This window comes from Bos indicus, chromosome 2, assembly GCF_029378745.1.
Source record: "Bos indicus isolate NIAB-ARS_2022 breed Sahiwal x Tharparkar chromosome 2, NIAB-ARS_B.indTharparkar_mat_pri_1.0, whole genome shotgun sequence".
NCBI classification, from domain to species: domain Eukaryota; kingdom Metazoa; phylum Chordata; class Mammalia; order Artiodactyla; family Bovidae; genus Bos; species Bos indicus.
The window spans coordinates 107,163,473-107,186,860 of record NC_091761.1 but is presented as its reverse complement, the minus strand read 5'-3'; the positions used below and the strand labels follow the sequence as shown (position 1 = coordinate 107,186,860).

At 50.4% G+C, this 23,388-nt stretch overlaps 2 protein-coding genes across 2 annotated transcripts; one reads left to right on the top strand and one right to left on the bottom strand.

The window, feature by feature from the left end:
* Window positions 1-1,270: 1,270 nt before the first annotated feature.
* LOC109571090 (tubulin alpha-1D chain) lies at window positions 1,271-7,306 on the bottom strand. The gene is made up of 4 exons (XM_019977288.2): window positions 7,180-7,306; window positions 3,501-3,723; window positions 3,045-3,193; window positions 1,271-2,302 (listed from the first exon to the last, which is right to left on the bottom strand). Exons 1-4 carry the CDS (start codon window positions 7,180-7,182, stop codon window positions 1,319-1,321), a joined length of 1,359 nt encoding a protein of 452 aa, XP_019832847.1. The 5' UTR covers window positions 7,183-7,306; the 3' UTR covers window positions 1,271-1,318.
* A 10,925-nt stretch (window positions 7,307-18,231) lies between these two features.
* On the top strand, window positions 18,232-22,109 carry TUBA4A (tubulin alpha 4a). Its single transcript, XM_019977187.2, has 4 exons — window positions 18,232-18,365; window positions 20,137-20,359; window positions 20,672-20,820; window positions 21,065-22,109. The coding sequence occupies exons 1-4, from the start codon at window positions 18,363-18,365 to the stop codon at window positions 22,034-22,036; spliced, it is 1,347 nt and encodes a 448-aa protein (XP_019832746.1). The 5' UTR covers window positions 18,232-18,362; the 3' UTR covers window positions 22,037-22,109.
* The last annotated feature ends 1,279 nt before the right edge of the window (window positions 22,110-23,388 follow it).

The following is a 23,388-nucleotide window of genomic DNA, read 5'->3' as shown; positions in this document are numbered from 1 at the left end:
GCAACCCCATGGATTGTAGCCCGCCAGGCTCCTCTGTCCATGGAATTCTCCAGGCAGGAATACTGGAGTGGGTAGCCATTCCCTTCTCCAGGGTATCTTTCTGACCCAGGGATCAAACCCATGTCTCCTGCATTGCAGGTGGACTCTTTACTGTCTAAGTCCACCAGGGAAGACCCTGACAAACACCCACCCTCCTCCCCACTCCTGGTCCCTCTGAGTAGCTCTACTGTGGCTCCAGATGTCACCTGGTGATCTTGGCTCCAAAGCTCTGGCACCATCATCTCATACCTTGACTCTTCCAGCCCTAAGGGTGATAGCAGCTTCCTGGCTTTGCTGATTTTGGGATTTCCTTGCCAGCATCCAAGCCTGGGAAAGGGAGGCTGCAGGGAGGACAGTGCCAAGGACAACACTAGGCACTGCATCTCTGGGGCTGCATTAGGGGTGGGGGTTGCCCTAGTTCTAGACCTCCAGTGATCAAACCATCCCTTCAGCCCAGAAGGCATTACAGAAAATCTACACACAAGGATTTGGGGGCAGTCGTCCGGTTGGAAGTTGTGCTTGTGCCATAGGTTTGAAGACAGGTCGTTTGTCTTTATCTAAAAGTGATGAGTGAGATGATGATTTCAGGGAGGTAGACTCCCTCTTGACCCCCAGCCATTGCTCCACGGTTGCTGCCACTGTGCCACCATTCTTCCTTAATGCCAGCTTCGGGACTCTCTACCTCTCTTCACTCAAACCTCCTGCCTGAAGAGGACAGGAGGGGCGCTAGTGAGCACCAGCTCTGTCAGACACCTCTGTCAGACACCATGTCGAATCTCCTGGCCTCAACCAGGCTCTTGTTGCAGCCCTGTGTGGCTCAGACCAGCTTCACAACTTAACAGCGCCTCACCTCCTGCCCCCAGGTCTTCCCTGTTGACCCTGCCGCCCAAGTGTGTGCAACCTGGAGGTACAGGCGAGTTAATGCTTGATGCGGGGAAGGTTTAACCAAGGCGAGAATGGAGCCAGTGTAGAAATTCCCCACCCTCACCTCCTCTCCTGCCCAATCTCCCAAGGAATGGTTCTAAGATGCCATTTATCCCGCTACATCCTCTCCAGGATGAATTCTCCCTCCTTCTCTGCTTTACCCACCTCAGCCTTCATTCTGCTCCCTGGAATGAAATCTGAAGTCAGATCTGCTTTCTGGGGAACCCAGGCTAAGATACTAGCCTTCTTATCTCTTATGAAGGAACCCACCCCCAGTGGTTTTCCCAAGAGAAAAAGACTTTTGGGAGACAATGAGGCCACAGCACTTTATTTAGGACAGACACAAAGGATTCCGCTAGTATTCATCCCCCTCCTCCTCTTCTCCCTCCCCCTCCACACTATCCATGCCCACCTCCTCATAATCCTTCTCCAGGGCAGCCATGTCCTCCCGGGCCTCGGAGAACTCACCCTCCTCCATGCCCTCGCCCACGTACCAGTGCACAAACGCCCTCTTGGCATACATCAGGTCGAACTTGTGGTCCAGGCGGGCCCAGGCCTCAGCGATGGCGGTCGTGTTGCTCAGCATGCACACGGCACGCTGCACCTTGGCCAGGTCTCCCCCGGGCACCACAGTGGGGGGCTGGTAGTTGATACCGACCTTGAAGCCCGTGGGGCACCAGTCCACGAACTGGATTGTACGCTTGGTCTTGATGGTAGCAATTGCGGCGTTGACGTCCTTGGGTACCACGTCTCCACGGTACAGCAGACAGCAGGCCATGTACTTGCCATGGCGGGGATCACACTTCACCATCTGGTTGGCAGGCTCGAAGCAGGCATTGGTGATCTCTGCCACCGACAGCTGCTCATGGTAGGCCTTCTCTGCAGAGATGACTGGTGCATAGGTGGCCAGGGGGAAGTGGATGCGAGGGTAGGGCACCAGGTTGGTCTGGAACTCGGTCAGGTCCACGTTGAGGGCGCCGTCAAAGCGCAGGGAGGCTGTGATGGAGGAGACGATCTGGCCGATGAGGCGGTTGAGGTTGGTGTAAGTTGGACGCTCGATGTCCAGGTTGCGGCGACAGATGTCATAGATGGCCTCGTTGTCCACCATGAAGGCACAATCTGAGTGCTCCAGGGTGGTGTGGGTGGTCAGGATGGAGTTGTAGGGCTCAACCACGGCCGTGGACACCTGGGGGGCTGGGTAGATGGAGAACTCCAGCTTGGATTTCTTGCCATAGTCAACAGAGAGCCGCTCCATCAGCAGTGAGGTGAAGCCAGAGCCAGTGCCCCCTCCAAAGCTGTGGAAGATGAGGAACCCTTGGAGTCCCGTGCACTGGTCAGCCTAGAGCGAAGAGAAACGTGGGATCTGAAGCACTACTGACCAACAGCAAAGAACCAGCTTGTGCTCTTTGCGATTTCCCCAAAAGTTTCATAAAATCCTTGGAAGACTTTTCCAGGGGCAAAATATAGGCTCTGATATGGCAGTCCCACTCTCCTCTCCTTCCCCCTCCTCCTCTCTCAAACCTCCCGAGACCTTCCACAGACATTTCTCTTTACTCTTGTGCCAACAGTCATTTATTATCATAACTTTCCAATTCCACCTGGTTTCCTATCCATGCCCGCCTCCTGATCTAACTTCTGATGTCTCTGGAGGGCTTCTTTACTGAGATCAGCAACCTAGAAACCTGGTCCACATCCTTGCTGAAGGCCCAAGTTGATCAGAGAGCCTTGGGCTGGTGTTACTTGGATCCCTGTTTTTCACAGGGCCTTCTGTCCACATCCCTACAATACAGGCTGACAATCTGGGACTGCGTATGGGCGTTCGTAGCTTGGCCAGGCAGCCAATCGACTGGTGGCCACTCTGCACAGCATTGGGCCAGTTATTGTAGGAGATAAAGGGGACACCCAGTTATGGACTGGAACCCACCCTTTGCCTCCCCTCCTTACTAGTCCTGATCCTGTGTGTTTAATTCTTGTCTGGGAGACTCTCCCAAGGATGGAAACTGCCCTTCTTCATCTGGCCTCCAGATCACTTCACGACAGGAATGCAAATTTCCCTTCCCAGCCCTCAACCCTTCTCTCACCAGCTTCCGAATCCGGTCCAGCACCAGGTCAATGAGCTCTTTTCCGATGGTGTAGTGGCCTCGGGCATAGTTATTGGCAGCGTCCTCTTTGCCAGTGATGAGCTGCTCTGGATGGAAGAGCTGGCGGTATGTGCCCGTCCGAACCTCATCTGCAATGGACAGAATTGTAGGTGCCCTGCCCCTTGCAGCCTGGCTCCCAGAGCCCCAGGGTACACAGAAGGGGTGGGGTCACCAGGCCCATTCAGGCAGTCGCTATTGCTCTTGGCTTTAAGGGTACGTCAATAAAAAGGAAAGGGATGTGTGGTGACCTTGAGACTCTGGAGCTGAGTGATAGCAGATCTGGAGTTCTGATTGGCTGCAGCAACTGGAAACCGCAACTCCAGGGCTCTCCAGTTATGGAGAATGACTTGCCGGGGTACCTGGGACAAGGCGTGACAGGGCCTGATCATCACTCACCGATCACAGTGGGCTCCAGATCCACAAACACCGCCCTCGGCACATGTTTTCCAGCCCCAGTTTCACTAAAGAAGGTGTTGAAGGAGTCGTCCCCTCCCCCGATGGTCTTGTCACTGGGCATCTGCCCATCTGGTTGGATCCCATGTTCCAAGCAGTAGAGCTCCCAGCAGGCATTGCCAATCTGCACGCCGGCCTGCCCCACGTGGACTGAGATGCACTCACGCTGAGTGGGCAAAGGGCAGAGAGAAGGGTATCATGTCTGGACATGATTCCTGCCTTCCTTCCTTGAGTGGTTCTCCAGCTGAGAGCAGAAGTTCCTAGACTTTGCTCTCTGTGCCCCATCTCCCGGGGGATGTAGGGTGCGGATAAAACCCTCAGGGGAAGCAGAAGATGTGACCATTTCTAAGATTATAGAGTCCTTCTCAGTGACTAAGCATCTTAAAGAACATTGAGGGGCTCAGATGAGTCTGCCAGAGCACAACAGTCAACTGACTCACATCCAGAAAGAAAGTAGCATCCATTAATAAGAAAAGCAAGAACCAAGTGAGGTTTCAGGGCTGAGAGACAAGGATGAGGTTTATAAGAGCAGAAAGAACTCTGGATTCACTTTACAGTTAGAAATGCCAGTGAAGAAGGGGAACGTGGGCCTGGAATGGATGTGTGTGTGCTGTTCTTTCCTCTTGGCTATGTGTGGTTCTGGAGTGAAGAGAGTCTGGGAGGAAAGTTCTTCCTCACATGGTTCAAGGCTGGTGGTCAAAGAACTCTTGCCCCTGAAGCAGGACTGGGGTAACCCGCTTGGTCCTAGAAAAGAGAAAGGTCTCTGCTCTGGGGAGCACCCATGAGCATCAGAGAGACTTGACTCACTTGCTTCATCTTGTATTGAGCCTCCATTATGTGCCTGACGTTGTGCAGATACTGGAAATTCATAACACTTAACACTTGGTCCCTGTGCTTAAGAAGCTCACTGTCTAGGAAAGGGAGACTTTTATATGATTAAGATATGTGACAGTGTGGGAAGTGGGATCCCAGAGTGTTTCTTCCTGCTCCCTTTGAGAAGTGTTTATGGCAGACCTTAAAAACAAAATGAAGGAATTCCCTGGCCATCCGGTAATTAGGACTCTGTACTTTCACTGATGAGGGTCAGGGTTCAGTCCATGATGGGGAACTAAGTTCCTGCCAGTCCCATTGTATAGCCATAAAATAAAAAAAGAAAAACACAAAACTCAAGCACACCCACCAAATTTCCCCAAGCTTTAAGGCTTAATCATGTGGCAGTTGTGGAGACATGAGAATTCTCACACTGCTGCTAGAAGCCCAAAGTGATGCATCTGTCTTGGAAAGTGATTTAGCAATATCAGAAAAGCTGAAGATGCTCTTGCTCTAGAGAAATTCTCACACAGGTACACAAGAAAACAGGTGCAGGAACAGTCATAGCACCATAGCGACAGAAGCCAATTAGAAGGCCCTCAACAGGAGAAAGTAGATAAAGAATGATTCAGAAGTGGGCGTGGGTGAATACAAGAAAGAATCTTACTCCAAAACATTCTTACCAGAAAAGAAGAAAATTAAGAGGAATCATGACATGATACTATTTATGTGAATCTTCAACTTGTATGCATCATCTACAGATACATTTTTATGTTTGCTATATATTCTTGGAATGTGTTACAAAAATAAAAAAAGCAAAGGAAATATTAACACCCAATTTGGAATAATGGTTTTATTTGGTAGAGGAGGGAAGTGAATGCAGTCAGAGGATTCTATTGCTTAAGCTGGGTAGCAGGTGTTCATCATATTATCCTTTATACCTTTTTGCATATCTGAAATATTTCAGAATTTTTTTAAAGAAGATGCTTTCTCCACAAATTGAACACTTCTCTGATTTTGTAAATGTGATACAAGGGCCTTAACTTCTTGTGATTTTTTTGGATGACTGGGATTAATACAGAGACCATCTGTATTCCAGCCCCATAACTTCCCCACTTGCCTCAAGCAAGAGTCTTCAATACTCTGAGGGCATCTTCCATGAGAAATGACAATAATAAGAGCCCCCTCCTAGAATTACTCTGCAGATGAAAGAATGCAAGTTGCCTGGCTCACTGCACAACACAGACTAGGTCAGGCCATATTTCTATTGGATCCCCTTATCCATTCCCCCATCACCCAACCCCGGGGGTCATAGTAAGAGAAAGTCACAGGGACTTCCCTGGTGGCTTAGTGGGAAAGAATCTGCCTGCCAACGCAGGAGACACACGTTCGATCCCTGATCCAGGAAGATCCCACATGCCGCAGAGCAACTCAGCCCGTGTGCCACAACTACTGAGCCTGTGCTCTAGAGCCCGGGAGCCGCAACTGTTGAGCCCTTGACCTGCAGCTACTGAAGCCCGAGCGCCCTAGAGCCTGTTGCTCCGCAACAAGAGAAGCTACCATGACAAGAAGCCCACACCCCGCAGCTAGAGAATAGCCCTTGCTTGCCACAACCAGAGGAAGCTTGCATAGCAACAAAGACCCAGCACAGACAAAAAGAAAGAAAGAAAAATTTAAAAAGAGAAAATAATGAATTAAGCTGGGAAGGGTTCAGGGTCAAAGGACTCCAGAAATCCCCAGGTCCATGAGGGAGGGCTGACTCAGCTCATCAATCACCCAGCAGGGCCGATGCCTGCTGCTGTATCTCAGAGCCTGCCCAGGTCCCATGCACAGAGCCAGACATTGACCAGGCCTCCACAGCTGAGGGCCCATGCAAGGCATGTCTGACGTGGAGAATGCCTGAGACTCTGGAAACAATGCCCCTCACTCTGGGTATGGGCACAGAACCCAGGCCCTGGAGTCACACAGACTTGGCCTCAAACCCCTGTCCCTCTGGGACGTGGACAGAGTTGCTTCAAGGCGGCTTCTCCCATTGCCTTTCCTTGTTGGTTAAAATAGTATAATTTCATACTCTGCAGGCTTTGTCATTTGGGTGCTTAGTTCCATATGTTAAGCACTGATTAGGCGCCAGGCACTGTGCTAAGCGGTTCACACACGATCTCATTTAATCTTCATAACGCCCCCCTTAGGTAGGTATTTTTATTACCCTATTTTACTGACTCTCAGAGGAGTCAAACAACTCGCTCAAGGTCATGAGCAAAACCAGGAATATTCAGAGAAGGGACAGCCTGGCTCCAACCACACTTCTAACTGCTCTTCTGTCCTGCCTGGGGGGCAGGTTTTCGTAACAGATATCAAATAAGCCCCACCCCACCCCCACAGCACCCTCCCACCCCTAATTTCTCTCCCCCCGGTACATAGCTGAAATGAGGAGTCAGATCAAGGCACAGGGAAAGGACTGGCTAGGAGGATGGGTCCTTACAGCTGGGGGCTGGAACCAGAGGCCAGCAGGGGCAGGTTTACAGGAAATTACCTGTACTTTCTACTTGCATCCTGCTCATCCCACTCTCCCTACCCCTAAATTCAAAGCCCTTCAGCAGCTGCTCAGGCTCTTACCCAGGTCCTAGTTACCATCACCTGTCCCTCTCCATCCCCTAAACAGGCCCCTGCATACTAGCACATTTGGGGGGCCACACTCCCATCTGCAAGTCTCTTTCCCTTTCCCCTACCTCACCTGCCTCCACACTACAGCCCATGAACCCCTGGACACAAGGGACCCTCATTTGCATCCTCAGCCCCCACCTCTGCTTACCATGCTGCCTGGCTGGGACTAGCTGGGGTCGTCTGTCTGTCTGCTGCAAGACCAAAGCTGGGGACAGGTCTGTGAGGGACACAGAGCCTGCTGGCCTCCTTATACTCTCTGGTCTGCTCTCAGTGGGGGGGAATGTTGTTAGAAACAGCCCCAGGAGGGCAGGTCTGTTGACTTGGTTACCAGGCAGCAGGCAGGCGCTGGGCCCGGGCCCAGGCAGGGGAGGAGGTGCCTGCAGAGGAGGGGCCCGCTGGTAGCCCCACACAGGTATCCAGGTCTCTGGGTACACGGTGTCTGTTGCTCAGTCACACAACCCCTGGTGCTTCAGCCTGGCCCTCACAGGTGGGAGAGGATTTAGAAACTAAGCTGTCTGAGCTGCAGCACTACCCCCAACCCCTCCCAGCCCCCCAGGGTTGGTGAGGACTGGAAGAGGAGTGGGCGGGGCTAAGAAAAGCCTGCAGTGGACCAGAAATAATGAGTTACCTAGGGCAGGAGATCAACTTGGGCCTTTCTGGGTGGAAACTCAGAATACCAGAGAACAGCAGAAACTAGAGCTCAGGATAGCCCCATCTCCAGGAGACGTAAGAGACATGAGTTTGATCCCCAGGTCAGGAAGATCCCCTGGAGAAGGAAATGGCAACCCATTGCAGTATTCTTGCCTGGAAAATCCCATGGACAGAGGAGCCTGGTGGGCTATGGTCCACAGGTCACAAAGAATCAGACATGATTGAAGTGACTTAGCACACACTTAACTTCTTTTGCCTGAGTTTTCTCATCTGTAGACTGGGGAGAGGTTGTATACTGTGAGATTAAACAAGATGCATGTTCTTAGTCCAGAACTGGCTGTAGTCCACAGGCAAGGCAAGATACTTAGCAGGGTTTCAAGGCCATTCCTAACAGTCTCTCCCTGTTCTAATGCAAGTCTTTGCTTGTCTAGTCTGGCCTTATTTCCCACAGAAGTAGTCACCATATGGCCTGGGACAATAAAAATGTTACTCTCTCCCATTTGTATCCTGCTTTGTTGTTCCCAGGGCAGCCTCAACCCCCCACCACCCCCCCACGCCCTTATCTCCTTTGAGTCCCTCAACAACTTTGTGTGAGGTAGGCAAGGGAAGGCCTCTACTCCCTGAGGAAGAAAAGGAAATTGCTGCCTCTTGGCACGAGGGAGTTAATTAGGGGCAGAATTATGGTTCCTCTGGGACTCAGGGTCTGTGCCTCTCCCATTTCCACATGGCAGAGTTTTCGATATTCCTCATCCTCTCCTGTGTTTTTATTTTAAATTCCGTGGTCAGTGGTGATCATTCCCTTACATACTCCTCAACTCCCTTGTCTCCCTTTAGCTTCAGTTTCCTTGACTGACCAAACCACAACTCTGGTTAAATCCATTTGTTCACCAATTCTGCCTGCACTGACCCACTAAACAGTGGCTGTAGAAAACCCCAGAACTATATTGACTGATCTAACTTCAAATGCATGACCACTAACCTCAAATGGTCCCTAATGCTGCCTGGAAACCACGTTGCCTCTCTCCAGTCATACTTCCAGCCAGCGCCGTGACCAGGAATAGGAATGTCAGATTTAGCAAATAAGAGTCTTGTCTATTAATAGCAACCCTCTCCAGGAAGTAGTTTCTAATGTGAATCTTCAGTCAGTATGGCAAATGGTGAAAGAATTATCTTGAGGGCGGGGCTTTATCAGAGCCCTTTTCATCCTAGTATACCAGGGTGTGACCCAGAGTATTAAGATGGTTAACCCTGGTTTGGGCCATGAACTGAGGTCTTCTCTCTCCTGCTGCTGCTGCTAAGTCACTTCAGTCGTGTCCAACTCTGTGCGACCACAGACATGGCAGCCCACCAGGCTCCCCTGTCCCTGGGATTCTCCAGGCAAGAACACTGGAGTGGGTTGCCATTTCCTTCTCCAATGCATGAAAGTGAAAAGTGAAAGTGAAGTCGCTCAGTCGTGTCCGACTCTTATCGACCCCATGGACTGGAGCCTACCAGGCTCCTCCGTCCGTGGGATTTTCCAGGCAAGAGTACTGGAGTGGGGTGCCATCGCCCTCTCTGCTTCTCTCTCCTACCTGGAACTAAAAGGCCAGGATCCCTGGAGAGAAGACACAGCCAACCAACACTTCAAAGGTGAGAAAGCCCAGTCTACACTGGGTTGATCCACGAAGCCATAGACCTCTGGAATTATTATCCAGATGGAAGGATTTGGGGCCCACTGTGCCCCAGAGTCTCCTGCTAGCACTCCAACTTCTCCCAACTGGTCTTTGAAGTTAGGCATCTCAAAGTCAACCTTGACAACACTAATTCTGCAGAGAAAATTCTCTTCAAGGCAGGCAGGGGGAGGAATCTCATATAAAACAAGAGTAAAGAAACTTATTTTTTAAGTTTTTTTTTTAATATGGATCATTTTAAAAGTCTTATTTAATTTGTTACAATATTGCTTCTGTTTTATGTTTTGTTTTTTTGGCCATGAGGCATATGTGATCTTAGCTCCCGGATCAGGGATTGAACCCCCACCCCCTGTACTGGAAGCCAAAGCCTTAACCACTGGACCACCAGGGAAGTCCTGAGATTTTTTTTAAAGAGCATGTAATGTATCTAAGTTATAAAATGAGAGGTAATCAATATTCTTCATTCCTTGAACAATGTTTACTGTCTGCTGTGTGCCAAGCACTGTTGCCAGAGATACAGTGGTAGTAGACAAAAAGAGTCTGTGCTTTCAAGGAGTTTGTATTTTTGTGGGAAGACAGAATAACTAAACAAACAAGAAAATTTCAGATAGCAATGAACACTTAATGAAAACAAAACAGATAATGGCACAGAAGGAGACAGGGTAGGGGGAGAGTAGGAGAGGGGGCTACTACTGAGAAGAAGCCACTCTCCAGGAAGGTGATGTTTGAAATTAATAAGGAATGGGACACACCAAGATCTGAATTGTAGTGCTCTAGGCAGAGAGAATAGTAAGTGCAAAGGAGCAAGTCTGGTGTGTATAAGGAAATGGAGGGAGGGAGTTCACAGAGGTAAAGGGACCTGGGAAGGAGAATGGCTTTAAAAAAAAAATTATTTGCTTATTTGGCTGCACCAGATCTTATCTGAAGCCTGCGGGATCTTTAGCTGCAGCATGCAAACTTAGCTGTGGTGTGTGGGATCTAGTTCCCTGACCAGGGATGGAACCCGGGCCTCCCGAATTAGGAGCTTGGAGGTTTAGCCAATGGGCTACCAGGGAAGTCCTGAGAATGGCTTTTATTACAAGTGTGATGGGGGATGGGGGGTTAAGCAAGCCTCATGGCCTACTTCGTGTTTTGTTTTAGAGAGAGTATTGCAGCTGCTATGTGGAAAGTACATTATAGAGGTTCAAGAGTGGGAGCAGGGAGCTGTGAGGAGACCATGGCTAATATCCGGTAATGAGGGGATGGTAGCTTGGACTAAACTAGGGGTGAGGGAAGTAGCTGGGTTGAAGCTATAGGACATGCTAATCTGGGCTGTGCAGACCTACCCAACAGCCTTACCTGACCCCTGCCTCCATGTCTTCTTTGCTGTCGTGGTCCTGATTTTGTATAATATTTCACCCTTCCACTTGGTCAAGGAAGATGGCCTTTCTCTAGACCTAAGGGTAAGTATGCTGCTGCTAAGTCACTTCAGTCGTGTCCGACTCTGTGCGACCCCATAGATGGCAGCCCACCGGGCTCCCCCGTCCCTGGGATTCTCCAGGCAAGAGCACTGGAGTGGGTTGCCATTTCCTTCTCCAATGCATGAAAGTGAAAAGTGAAAGTGAAGTCGCTCAGTCGTGTCTGACTCCTAGTGACCCCATGGACTGCAGCCTACCAGGCTCCTCCACCCATGGGATTTTCCAGGCAAAATACCAGAGTGGGGTGCCATTGCGTTTTCCAAGGGTAAGTATAGGTTAGTCCAAACCATTCATGGTAGTTCCAGTCCCCCCTTCCAATGACTAGTTTAGGCCTGAGGTCAGGGAGATACAAGGGAAAGTCTGTTGGGGTGCTTTAAGGAAAGGTTTTTCTCTCTGATAAAAAGAGATGTGGGAGGAAACCACCGCCCCCCTTTCCTGCCTTAGGATGGTGTCATATGAGGGCATGATACTTGGAGCTGTGGTAGTCATCCTGTGATCAGGAGAGAAGACATCACCAGGCCTTTGAGGATGCCAGAGCAGAAAGCTGGATATACTGGACTTATTGGTCACATCACTGAACCAATCCTGGAACTGCCCTCCATTCAGATTTCTTAAACACCCATTGTTTAAGCTGCTGGTAGCTAGGCTTTCCATGATTTGAAGCTAAAACATTCTAATTAATAAAAGAGGGGAGGAAGAAAATGAAATAGGAATAGAGGACAGTCCTCCATTTTTACCTAAGGACTTGGGAGGAAGGTGGTATTATTTACTCAGACTTGGGGCTTCCCTTGTGGCTCAGCTGGTAAAGAATCTGCCTACAGTGCAGGAGACTCGGGTTTGATCCCTGGGTTCGGAAGACCCCCTGGAGAAGGAAAAAGCTACCCGTGCCAGTATTCTGGCCTAGAGAATTGCATGGACTGGTATAGACATGACTGAGCGACTTTCACTTTTGGGAGCCTAGGACAGAAGCAGGTTTGGCAGGGAGTGTGATAAGAATTCTACTTTGTGTTGTGTTGAGATGTCTAAGGGGTTTTCAAGGTATGATATCAAAAAGCCAAACAGTCATGTGACTCTGAACCTCAGAGGAGAGGTCCAAAATGGAGGAGTACTTTTGAGAACCATCAACATATAGGTGATATGGCTTTCTTTTTATTCTATTCTTGCACTGCAGCTTGGGATGTTTATACTCTAGCTATTCTTTTTTGAGTAACCCTAGATAAGTTACAATTGCTTTTAATTACAGACATTTAAAAATACACCCCACAGTAGAGATAACATAATAAAATCCCATATACTCATCACCCACTTTCAACTATTGCTCCTTCAGGGAGAAAAAGCATGTGGAAAGCCTGGGAATGAGCTATGAAGAACACCCTTTAGAGGTAAGCCATCAAAGACCACCAAGAAGGAGTGGCTAGGACAAAAACCAGGAGCAGAAGTGTCATCAAAGCCAAGAAGGAAGTACTTCAACTATGAAACACTATAAAGGAAGGATCAGTTATTTTGCATACTGCTGAGAGGCTGAGAAAGATGAAGAGAGAGGCATGATCTCTGGTTTGGCAAGATGGAGGTCACTGGTGACCTTAGCAAGAACATCTCAGTGGAGCATGTGAACCAAGCCAGCATGGACAGCAGGAAGGAGAGAAGACATGGAGCTATCCCATAGGAAAGATGGTGCTGTGAGGAGGAGGACAGCTAGTAGACGCTCCTACTGAAAAAAAAAAAAAAAATGGATGTGCGGTAAGGCTCAGCTCCACCTCTCCCAAATGGAATCCATGGAGACATTTTAAACCTTGATGGGGACTTTCCTGGTGGCTAAGACTTTGAGCTTCCACTGTAAGGGGCTCAGGTTTGATCCCTGATCAGGGAACTAAACTCTCATGTGCCATGTGGCACAGCCAACAGCAAACAAAGAACTTTGATGACCTTGCCACACTGCTTCAAGATGGAGGTGAGACTCTGAGAAGGAGTTAGGAAAGATGGAGATAACAGTAGGCACCGTGAAGAGAGAGAGCTATCCAAAGAGAGAGTTGACACCCACGCTGGGTGAGTGGACTAAACAATACCTCATCAGGGAGTGTTTGGCATTGTCTTCTAGATTCTATGTGAATGTCCAAGAGTTTTCTGTTTGGTAATATGGACTATTACCTGCTCACCTACCAAGAGCTTATGGCCCTTATTCAGGGGATCTGTCTATATCCTGAGAAAATAGATATACACTCAGTCATGCCTGTTTGTGCATGAGCATGCACGCTCAGACACACATTCCCAACCAGATGCAGACTCTATATTCCACCAACATGCCTTGGGTGTGTCTCCCTGCACCCTTGTCTTCTCCGTTTTCCCTGCCAGGAAGCCTGCTTAGGGCTGTGAACTCATTGCTGCAAGAGCCAAGCTAACAAAAATGTGTGATGTGGGTTGAGCATGTGATGTTAAATGACAGTGGGCACTGGTCTTCTGTGTCAGGGAGACACAGCATAATGAGAGCTGGGTGAACTGGAGCAGCTTGTTGCCCATCCTAAGAACATAGCCATCACCCAGCTACATTTGTTGCCGCAATGGTTTCCTATCCAGGCTGTAACAAATTGCTACAAACTTAGTAGCTTAAAACAACACAAATGTATTATCTCACGTTCTGGAGATCAAAAGTCCAAATATATCTTATGGGGAATTCAATATTATGATTTATAAGAAAAAACTGGCTACTCATATGACCAAAATGTATTTCTTATATATTATTTGGTCTTTGCCCATTCTTCTTGGCTCACAGTTCCCAAAACCCTGAGAATTCCCTAAGTGTTGAGAGTGGCCAAGGTGTCTTGGTATGTTAATGAGGTGACTTTTGGACCCACCTAAGGATGGGGGCCAGAGAAGGCAATGGCACCCCACTCCAGTACTCTTGCCTGGAAAATCCCATGGGGTCGCTAAGAGTCGGGCACGACTGAGTGACTTCACTTTCACTTTTCACTTTCATGCATTGGAGAAGGAAATGGTAACCCACTCCAGTAGTCTTGCTTGGAGAATCCCAGGGACAGAGGAGCCTAGTGGGCTGCTGTCTATGGGGTCACACAGAGTCGGACATGACTGAAGTGACTTAGCAGCAGCAGCAGCAGCAAGGATGGGGGCTGCTTGCCAGTGGAGCCAACTAAGCAATTAGAGATTTAGAAATTTCAGTCCCATCATGCCCTTCTGACCTCCTGAGAGTGTTGGGTAGCTGGAGATTGAGTTCAGTCACCAATGGTCAGTGATTTAATCAACCATGTTTATGAAATGAAGCCTTCATCAAAACTCAAAAGGATGGGGTTTGGAGACCTTCCGGGGTGGTGAACACATGGAAGATGCTGGGAGAGTAGAGCACCTGGAGATGGTATGGAAGCTCATGTCCTTTTACCATACATTGCCCTCTGCATCCCTTCTATCTGACTGCTCCTGGCTCATATCCTTGTATAATAAACCAGTGATCTAGTCGGTAAAACGTTTCTCTGAACCCTACGAGCCTCTCTAGCAAATTAGTTGAACCCAAGAAAGAGGTGATGGTAAGCTCTAATCTGCAGCCCATCAGTCAGGACGAGTAACCATATGGACTTGTGGTTGGTATCCAGAGTTGGAGGGGAGTTGTTGGAACTTCCAGTTTGTAGCAGGTGGGTCAGAAGCTTAGGTAACAACTGGGACTTGTGACTGACATCTGAAACAGGAAATGGGGGGACAGTTTTGTAGGATCAAACCTTTAACCTGCGGAACCTGATGCTATCTCCAGGCAGAAAGTGCAGAATTGAGCTGTATTCTAGAACCCCTTGCTGGTGTCTGAGAATTGCTTGGTGGTGTGTGGGGAAGCCCCCTCTCCCACCACTGGAATTGGAAACCTATTTACGGATAAATTCAAGGCGTTGGCATGGCTGCTTTCCTTCTAAAGACTTTAGAGGAAAATATGCCCCTTGCCTTTTCCGTCTTCTAGAGGCTGTCTGCATTCCTTCACCATGGCCTCCTTCCATCTTGAGAGCCTTCACTCTGACCTCTCCCCTTCCCTGACTCTGACTCTCCTGCCTCCTTCTTCCATTTAGAAGGACCCTTCTATTTCTCTTGGTAAATGTCACATTCCACTTGAAAGTAGGTGGGTTATTTTCAAATATCTTTTGATATTAATTTCTAACATGATTCTACAGTGATAAGAGCATTCTGTATGATTTCAATACCTTTAGACAGTGAAAGTTTTGCACCTTGTTTTATTCCAGTGTCTTCTAGTTTACAGTCTAGGGGAACTTGAACAGAATTTGTATTCTATTGCTGTGTGAAAATTGTATAAATCTTAATTTTGTTGAATTGGTTCATAGTGCTTTTCAGGTCTACTAGATCCTTCTACTCTGTAGAAGAGAATTGTTAATTTTTTGAGAAAATGGTATTGTATTCATTGTATTAATTTTTGAGAGTTTGATATTGAAAGCCCAACTAAAAATCTTAATTCATCTACTTTTAAAAATAACTATAATGTATAGTGGAACTATATGTAACCTTGTTCTGTATTTTCCAAGTCTCCTGTTAATGTGTTATCATACTTTCATAATTAAAAAAATTTTTTTTAATTAAAAAAAGGACTTGTGATTACACTGGGCCCACCCAGAAAATCCAAAATCTCCCCATTTCAAGACCTTTACCTTAATCATATTCACACTGTCTTTAGCCATGGAAGGTAACGTAGTCACAGATTCCAGGGACTAAGATGTGGACATCTTGGGGGGAGTGGTATTCTGCCTATCACAGTTGCTAAATGGGAATGCAGGCCTAGAATAGCCATCTCTTCCAATTTGTTTCATGATAAGCTAGGACCTGGATTTTTACATGATTAAAACAGTTAACCTAGCAGGCCTGAGACAGCTATCCTTGGAAAGGCTTGCTCACATGGTTGCCCCTCGGCTGGCATCTGAGAACTTGGCTCTTAGAGTACTCCCAGTCAACAGCTGATTGATCAGGATGGTTTGTTGTGCCTGGACAGTGTGTGTAAACAATGTGATTTATGCTGAACACCCATTTTTCTTCTGAGTCTGGAATTTTGGCACATGCAAGGCAGAAGTGCCTCTGTGAACAGCCCCCACTAAAAACCTTGGGTGCTGAGTCTCTAATGGGCTTTCTTGGGCAAAAGCACTGCAGGGAAATGTTGCTCCATTTTCATTTAGGAAAACGAGTACATTGTGTAAGCCCTTATGGGAGGGACAGGACATGGATTCCTTCAGACTCCTGTTGTGTCTTTTCCCCTTATTATCCAGCTGTGTATTGTTCTTGCATCACTGTAATAAACCCTAGCTGTGAGTACGAGTTTATGCTGAGTCCTGTGAGTCTGTCTAGTAAGTCTCCTAACATAGGGGTGGTCTTTGGCAATGCCCCATACAGAAAAAGTTCCTAATTTTTTTTTCATATTCTAAACGCAATAGCAGTTAACACTGTGGGGGCCAGATAAAACATTTCAGAGAGGGAATTTGTTTTCCAATTTGAAATTTCTGGCTTCTTAAGAATTTTACCTTAATTTCAGTCCCATCTCTATAGTGAAACAATTCATCTGACACACACTTAGCAAATGTTACCATGTGCCAAGTGCCATACTGGGAACTGGGGAACACAAAAGTGAATGAGACACAGTCTTTTGCTTCAGCAAGATCACTGTCTAATAAAATGGACATATGCATGAATAACTGCAGCATAGGTGCTACACGCATGAAAATAAATGAACAAAATGCTCTAAGAATCCAGGCAGCTGGATACATAGTGCTTTATTGTGTACGTATGCATCCTCCAGTTCATCTGGTCCTCACAATCCAAGTTATTATCCCAGTTTTACAGAAAAAGAAGCTGAACCTGAAGAACAAATAGGTTTTGGGTTTTGCCTAAGATAGCACAAGTCTCTTAAAATACTCACTCTGCAGGGTTGGGCTGCACAAGGAAAACAGAGGGCTAGGGAACGTCTGAACGAGGCCACGTGTTCTGTAGTCACCAAGGCTCCTTGCTCTGTAGAGACCGTGACCCCATTTCCCAAAGCAACCTCATTATGTGTCCTTGCCAGGTTTCTTTTCTATGAATGAGTCTTGTTCTCCCAACCATATGGTTAGTCTACTGGGAAAAGAGACCTTGTCATATTTCACGGTATTTCTTTCCATGCCTTGGTAAAGTAAGGTATCAGTTAGCTATTTTGTTGGTAGAAAGTTGCCATTGCTTGTTATTTTATCCTGCTGTGTTACATTGTCAGGCAGTCTTGGCCCTAGGAAACACTAGGAGAAACAAATAGGAGAGACAGGTGAATCTTTTCCCAGGAGACAGGATGTACCAATAGGCACGTAGGGTACTTCTGATGATTTCTGCAGTGAAGAGAGACAGGTAGAAAATGTAAGGCATGCAAGGGAAAGCAGAAGTAGGTTGAAAAGCCCATTCTTGCGAGACATGGGGCTGAAAAGTAGAAAGAAGGAATAGCTTTAGCTGAGACCTCTGCCTGAGCTCCGAGGGCTCTGAGATGCAGGTAGCAGATCCTGCCCATGGCTTAAGGACAGAAGAGGATGGGAAAGTCAACACCAGCCATGACATCAGAATCTCCATTTTTTTTTTCCTCTTCAGAGTCAACAAACGTTATAACACCTTACAATGCTTTCTGGGGGTAGGATCGTTATCTCCTTTCACCCGTGAAGATGCCAAGAACTCAGCGTGGTTAAGTCACTTGCCCAAGGTCACTTAGGGCAGTCAGGATACGAATCCCAGAAGCTCCGGCGGTTCTGGCTGCAGGAAAGTGGGCAGGTGGCTATGGCGAGGGCCGGCTAATAGTGACGGTGCTGATGACGGGGCCACTGACCAGTGGGCAGCTGGAGAGACGCGACAGATTCCGGGGGTCGGCCCTCGCAGACAGACTGTGGGGTTAGGCTCTGCGGAGCAACCTAAGGGATCGGCAACCTGGGGCTCAGACTGTGCAGCTCCCGGTCCTCGGCCGCCCGCGGGCGTTGGCGAAGGCCAGCCGTCCCGGCCGGGGACCAGCAGGCCTCGTGCGACTGCAAGCAGTTCCTGGGGGAAGCGCCAGAACCAGGCAGTCGGCCGGAGCCTCCAGAGAGGCGGGGCGGGGAGGGCACAGGCGAAGGCTGGCTGCAGCCACTCCGGAAAAACAGCCTCTGCAGCACCCTGCCTAAGTCAGAACACCTTAGAGACAGGCGCCCCCACAACGCAGGTGCAGGAGAGACACGTCCCGGCACCGCGCTTTGCGTCCCAACAGCGGAGCTCGGGAGCTCCGAGTGTCGGCGCAAAGCGGGGAGAGAAGGGTTTAAGCTCGGGTCGCTACTGCTCACTCACGCGGGACAGGTGAGGGACTCTGGCACGCCCCGGGGAGGGGACTCGCCCTGGCCCCACCCCCTCCGGGCCGCCTACCTTTCGGGGGCGTGGCGTTTGGGCCGCCCGGCTCCTAGTGGGCGGTCGGAGCGCGCGGGCCCGCCTCCCGCATATAAGAGCGGTGCGGCACTGCAGCTAGCGCAGTTCTCACTGAGACCCGTCACCCGGACTCTACGTGAGACCCACCACCCGGACTCACCATGGTGAGTGCGGCCCCGCCGGCATCGCGCCCGTCCCCTAAGTTCTCCTGTTCTTCGGGGAACCTCTCTCTAGGGCTGCTCAGGGCCCTCTATCCGGAGTTTCAGGTCTCGAGGTGTTGTGGGGGGTTGCCTTCCCCCACCCCCTCCCGGTGGCTTTGGCTGGGCCAAGTTGTCCACTTTCGGATGCTAGGGAGGGTGGTAGAGCGGGGTGGGAATCATCAGTAGCAGAGAGGAGTCCTCCTGGAATCCCCTCCTGCTCCACCAAGTATTTGTGTCCTAACCCTCCTGAGGGGAGTCACGCGGTCCTGTGGCCCGTCCTTTCCGCGGTCGAGGGAGACCCCGCTTGGCTGCCCTCCGCCCCTAGCCTCTCTCTCACTCCCGGGTCCTTGGAACTGACCAAACACGTGTTTGGTGCAAGAAGGTGGGAAGGGGTCAGATCACTTGGTTCAGCATCCCCCTTTCCTCCGACTGTGGGCGCATCCCTTCTACCCACAGTACCCCCCCGTGACTCAGCACCCCTCTTTTGATCCTGGAGGGGTGGCGAGAATGGGGTTCGGCCTAGTGAGGCGAGCCGGAATCTCTCCAGCCAGAGTCCGCGTGCACGGACGGGCAGAGACAGCTGGCGCTGAGCGAGAGCGCGGGCCGAGGCCAGGTTGGGGGGAGGGGAAAGAGGTGTGTGTAGGGGGTGGTATTTATAGCCCAGGGACGGGGGCCGAAATCCAATCCTCGCTTTCCACTGGGATGGACCTGGAAAGAATCTAGAAGGGGCGAATACGGGGCCAGAGCGCGGGATGGCGCTCACCCCGCCCAGGGCAAGGCAGGTTACCTTCGGGGCCTCACCGCAGGTTCCGTTTCCTTTTCTGGGTGTTTGCAAACCGTCACCCCGCCATTTCGGTGTCGAAAAGGGAGGCCGCGCCGGCCCTGCTCTGTACCACTTTGGCTCTTCAGAGGTTAATTCCAGACTGGCAGGAATGAGCCTAGGGCAGCGACTGCCCCAGTGCCCACAACCCTCACTGCCGGCGCCTGCCGTTTTTTGCTCTCTGCAGTTTCCGTGAGGGCACCGCAGTGGATGAACGCGGTGAAGATACCCAGGGTGTGGGGGTAGAGATGGGGAGAGCAGCCAGATGGGATTGATCCCCAGAGCCAGATGGGATTTAAAGGTGGTGAGAGCCAGGGCATCCTGCTGGCCAGCATGGTCAGTTGATGCCTGACTGGAAGGCTGAGACACCTCTATAGTTCGCAAGAATGAAAGGGCGAGAGGGTTATATGATATTCTAGTTGTTCATCCTCAAAGCAAAGAATTAATCAACAGCGGACCTCTAGCTATAAATTCGTGGCTCTAGAAAACCTTCTGTCCCTTCTCAGGCACTTGAGAAGCTGATCTGTGGGAGTAGGGATTGGGAACAGCTGAAAAAAATCGCTTGTCCTTGTCTCAGTGACTGCAGTGTCTTGCCTGTCTCATATGCACTTGACCTCTCCGTCCTGCCTGAGTGCCCTGTGAATATGGCAGGGTCATATGGAGCCACAGCTCTTACTTGACAAGGTCCCCATGGAGAAGTAGGCTAAGGGAACTGGCCTGCCCTACTGGGTGCCTCCAGTTGGGAAGTCCTATGCAGGAGAGCCTGGGCAGGATGCCAGCCTCTTTGACCTCTGCTCAGGCCCTTTTGCCAACTGAGTCATCCTAACTGGTAGGTGATTGGATGGGAGAGAGGCTCATGAGGTAAGGACTTATGTATGTGGGGCTTATGCCATGTCCCCTCTCTTTACCCTTCAGCGTGAATGCATCTCAGTCCATGTGGGGCAGGCAGGTGTCCAGATGGGCAATGCCTGCTGGGAGCTCTACTGTCTGGAACATGGAATTCAGCCGGATGGACAGATGCCCAGTGACAAGACCATCGGTGGAGGGGACGACTCCTTCACCACCTTCTTCTGTGAAACCGGTGCCGGAAAGCATGTGCCCCGGGCAGTTTTTGTGGACTTGGAGCCTACCGTAATTGGTGAGCAGAGAAAGAGAGGGTGGAATTAAGGGGCTGGAAAGTGACTCTAAGCTTCTCTCTGGAGAGAGGATGTCTAGACCTGGCTTTCCTGGCCCTGAAAACCCCTTGCCCTGCTGGAAGCTGAAGAAAGGAGGCTGATCGCAGACTGGCCTGGGCAGCAGCTCTGGGTTTCTCTCACACACTGCTATCTCAGGCTGGCAGGAGATGAATGCTTCCATATATCTGACCACAGCCACCAGGCTGAGGGAGGGAGGTCTGTGCTGAGCATAGCCTGTGGTTTCTGCTGTAACGATGTGGTGTATGCCTTTTCAGATGAGATCCGAAACGGCCCATACCGGCAACTCTTCCACCCCGAGCAGCTCATCACTGGGAAAGAGGATGCGGCGAACAACTATGCTCGTGGTCACTACACCATTGGCAAGGAAATCATTGACCCAGTCCTGGACCGGATCCGCAAGCTGGTGAGAATTGGGGGTAGAAAGAAGGAAGCTTTTGAAACGATGCTAATGGTCAGAAACATTTTTTTCCAAATCCATTTCATGGAGTCATCTCTAACTGTACATGTCCCAGAGTGTGCTGCAGCTGTGGGATACTCATTAGTCTGCCTTAACACCTGAGAAATTTTAGACTTTTGTGAAGCCAGAACATAAGAGATCCTGAGGCCCTTTCCCCACCCACATTGCTCTTTTCCTTCTTGTCTTTCAGTCTGATCAGTGCACAGGACTTCAGGGCTTCCTGGTGTTCCACAGCTTTGGAGGGGGCACTGGCTCTGGCTTCACCTCACTGCTGATGGAGCGGCTCTCTGTTGACTATGGCAAGAAATCCAAGCTGGAGTTCTCCATCTACCCAGCCCCCCAGGTGTCCACGGCCGTGGTTGAGCCCTACAACTCCATCCTGACCACTCACACCACTCTGGAGCACTCAGATTGCGCCTTCATGGTGGACAACGAGGCCATCTATGACATCTGTCGCCGCAACCTGGACATCGAGCGTCCAACTTACACCAACCTCAACCGCCTCATCAGCCAGATCGTCTCCTCCATCACAGCCTCCCTGCGCTTTGACGGCGCCCTCAACGTGGACCTGACCGAGTTCCAGACCAACCTGGTGCCCTACCCTCGCATCCACTTCCCCCTGGCCACCTATGCACCAGTCATCTCTGCAGAGAAGGCCTACCACGAGCAGCTGTCGGTGGCAGAGATCACCAACGCCTGCTTCGAGCCTGCCAACCAGATGGTGAAGTGTGATCCCCGCCACGGCAAGTACATGGCCTGCTGCCTGCTGTACCGTGGAGATGTGGTGCCCAAGGACGTCAACGCTGCCATTGCTGCCATCAAGACCAAGCGCAGTATTCAGTTCGTGGACTGGTGCCCCACGGGCTTCAAGGTCGGTATCAACTACCAGCCCCCCACTGTGGTGCCCGGGGGAGACCTGGCCAAGGTGCAGCGTGCCGTGTGCATGCTGAGCAACACGACCGCCATCGCTGAGGCCTGGGCCCGCCTGGACCACAAGTTCGACCTGATGTATGCCAAGAGGGCGTTTGTGCACTGGTACGTGGGCGAGGGCATGGAGGAGGGTGAGTTCTCCGAGGCCCGGGAGGATATGGCTGCCCTGGAGAAGGATTACGAGGAAGTGGGCATCGACTCCTATGAGGATGAGGATGAGGGAGAAGAATAGAATCTCTGCCTGGAGCCCACTCACTATGTTTATTGCAAAATCCTTTCGAAATAAACAGTCTCCTTGCACGGTTTCTCGTCCCCTCTGTGAGTGCTTGAGCTTTGCTGCCTTCCCCTTTTGTGCTGCTGCTGCTGCTGTTTCTGCTGCTGCCCTCACTATGTGCTGCTCATGACTTTTTCCTTCCGTGGCTGAAGGTTAGACCTGCCAAGGGGCCCTTGCCAGGCCCGGGAAACATGACCCATGTATTATCCTAGGAGTGCCCAGGATAGGGGGGAGATGAGGACTGGATCTTGGACCTGTCCAACATGAACCATTAAAGGATCTGAGGCTTCACTTCCTTTCCAAGTAGGAGTTTAAGCCCAGCAGTTTCTGTATTTGAGAGTTAGACTGCTACCCTATTCTTCCTGCTGCTCTGCATTCACCAACACTGGAAGCAAAGCTTGGCCCAGACACCTCTGTGCGTTTTAAGGGCTTGGGAGTGGGGCTGAGCAGGCCCAGAGTTCCTGGGCATGGAGCCTAGTCATAAGCTTGGGGGCTGGGAGGGAACAAGGGCGATCTCCTAGAGTTGTTTGTCAGTGCACCTCCCAGCAGCTTTGCAGAGCTTACTTTTGGTCTTGCTGTTTTGCTGGGGCCTAGGGTTGTGCCATTAAAAGTCAGGTCATCTCCCCTCTGTTTGTGCTTTCTTTCTGGCCTCAGCTTCTCTGCTAGCTGGTGGGAGCCTCCTGCCGGGGCCCTGGGGAAAACTTCAAGGTTGCTAATAGGCACCCCAGGACCCACACTGACGTCAGCAGTTGGGGGGTAGGCACGGTTGGCAGGGGAGGGGGGCAGGAGCGTCACTCTCAGGAGCAGGAGACGCCAACCCTGCCCTCCCTGGTGATTCAGGGACGCAGTGCCCTTCCCAAGGGAACAGGTTTCCAGCCCAGCATAGGCAGGGCCCCTGTTTACTCAGCAGAGGAGGCAGGAAGTGGCAGCTGGATACTGCCACACCACACAGGCCCCATTAATCATTAACCATGTGTGAACCAGAACCATCTGGGAGAGATTCTGGACTAAAATGTCCACCACTTCCACTCCCCTTGCCCCTAGGCAGAGGCTGGAAACCAGTTGTGTGGTTGTCCCAAAGCTTCCTCAGGTGTCTCCACCCAGAACCCCTTCCTGGAAAACCAGCTCAGCTGCTCTGACTAAGCTACCCAGCCATGGGTATGAAGAAAGAATGAGGTGAGGGTGCTTTAAGGGGGCCCTTGGCCCAGTTCTTGGCATAGAAACCAGCTCAGGCCAGGGCAGTTTGAAGTTTTTGACTAAGACAAGCTAGGAGAAGAAGTGCCCACTCCCCCACCAGCCAGACCTAAGGT

What these genes read in the sequence shown, in the direction of transcription:
- LOC109571090 (XM_019977288.2), bottom strand. An exon ending in TCTGGAGCCCACTGTGATCG is followed by an intron (nt 3,194 to 3,500) that starts GTGAGTGATGAT and finishes TGTCCATTGCAG; the next exon opens with ATGAGGTTCGGACGGGCACA. An exon ending in TGGACCGGATTCGGAAGCTG is followed by an intron (nt 2,303 to 3,044) that starts GTGAGAGAAGGG and finishes TCTTCGCTCTAG; the next exon opens with GCTGACCAGTGCACGGGACT.
- TUBA4A (XM_019977187.2), top strand. An exon ending in CTTGGAGCCTACCGTAATTG is followed by an intron (nt 20,360 to 20,671) that starts GTGAGCAGAGAA and finishes ATGCCTTTTCAG; the next exon opens with ATGAGATCCGAAACGGCCCA. An exon ending in TGGACCGGATCCGCAAGCTG is followed by an intron (nt 20,821 to 21,064) that starts GTGAGAATTGGG and finishes CTTGTCTTTCAG; the next exon opens with TCTGATCAGTGCACAGGACT.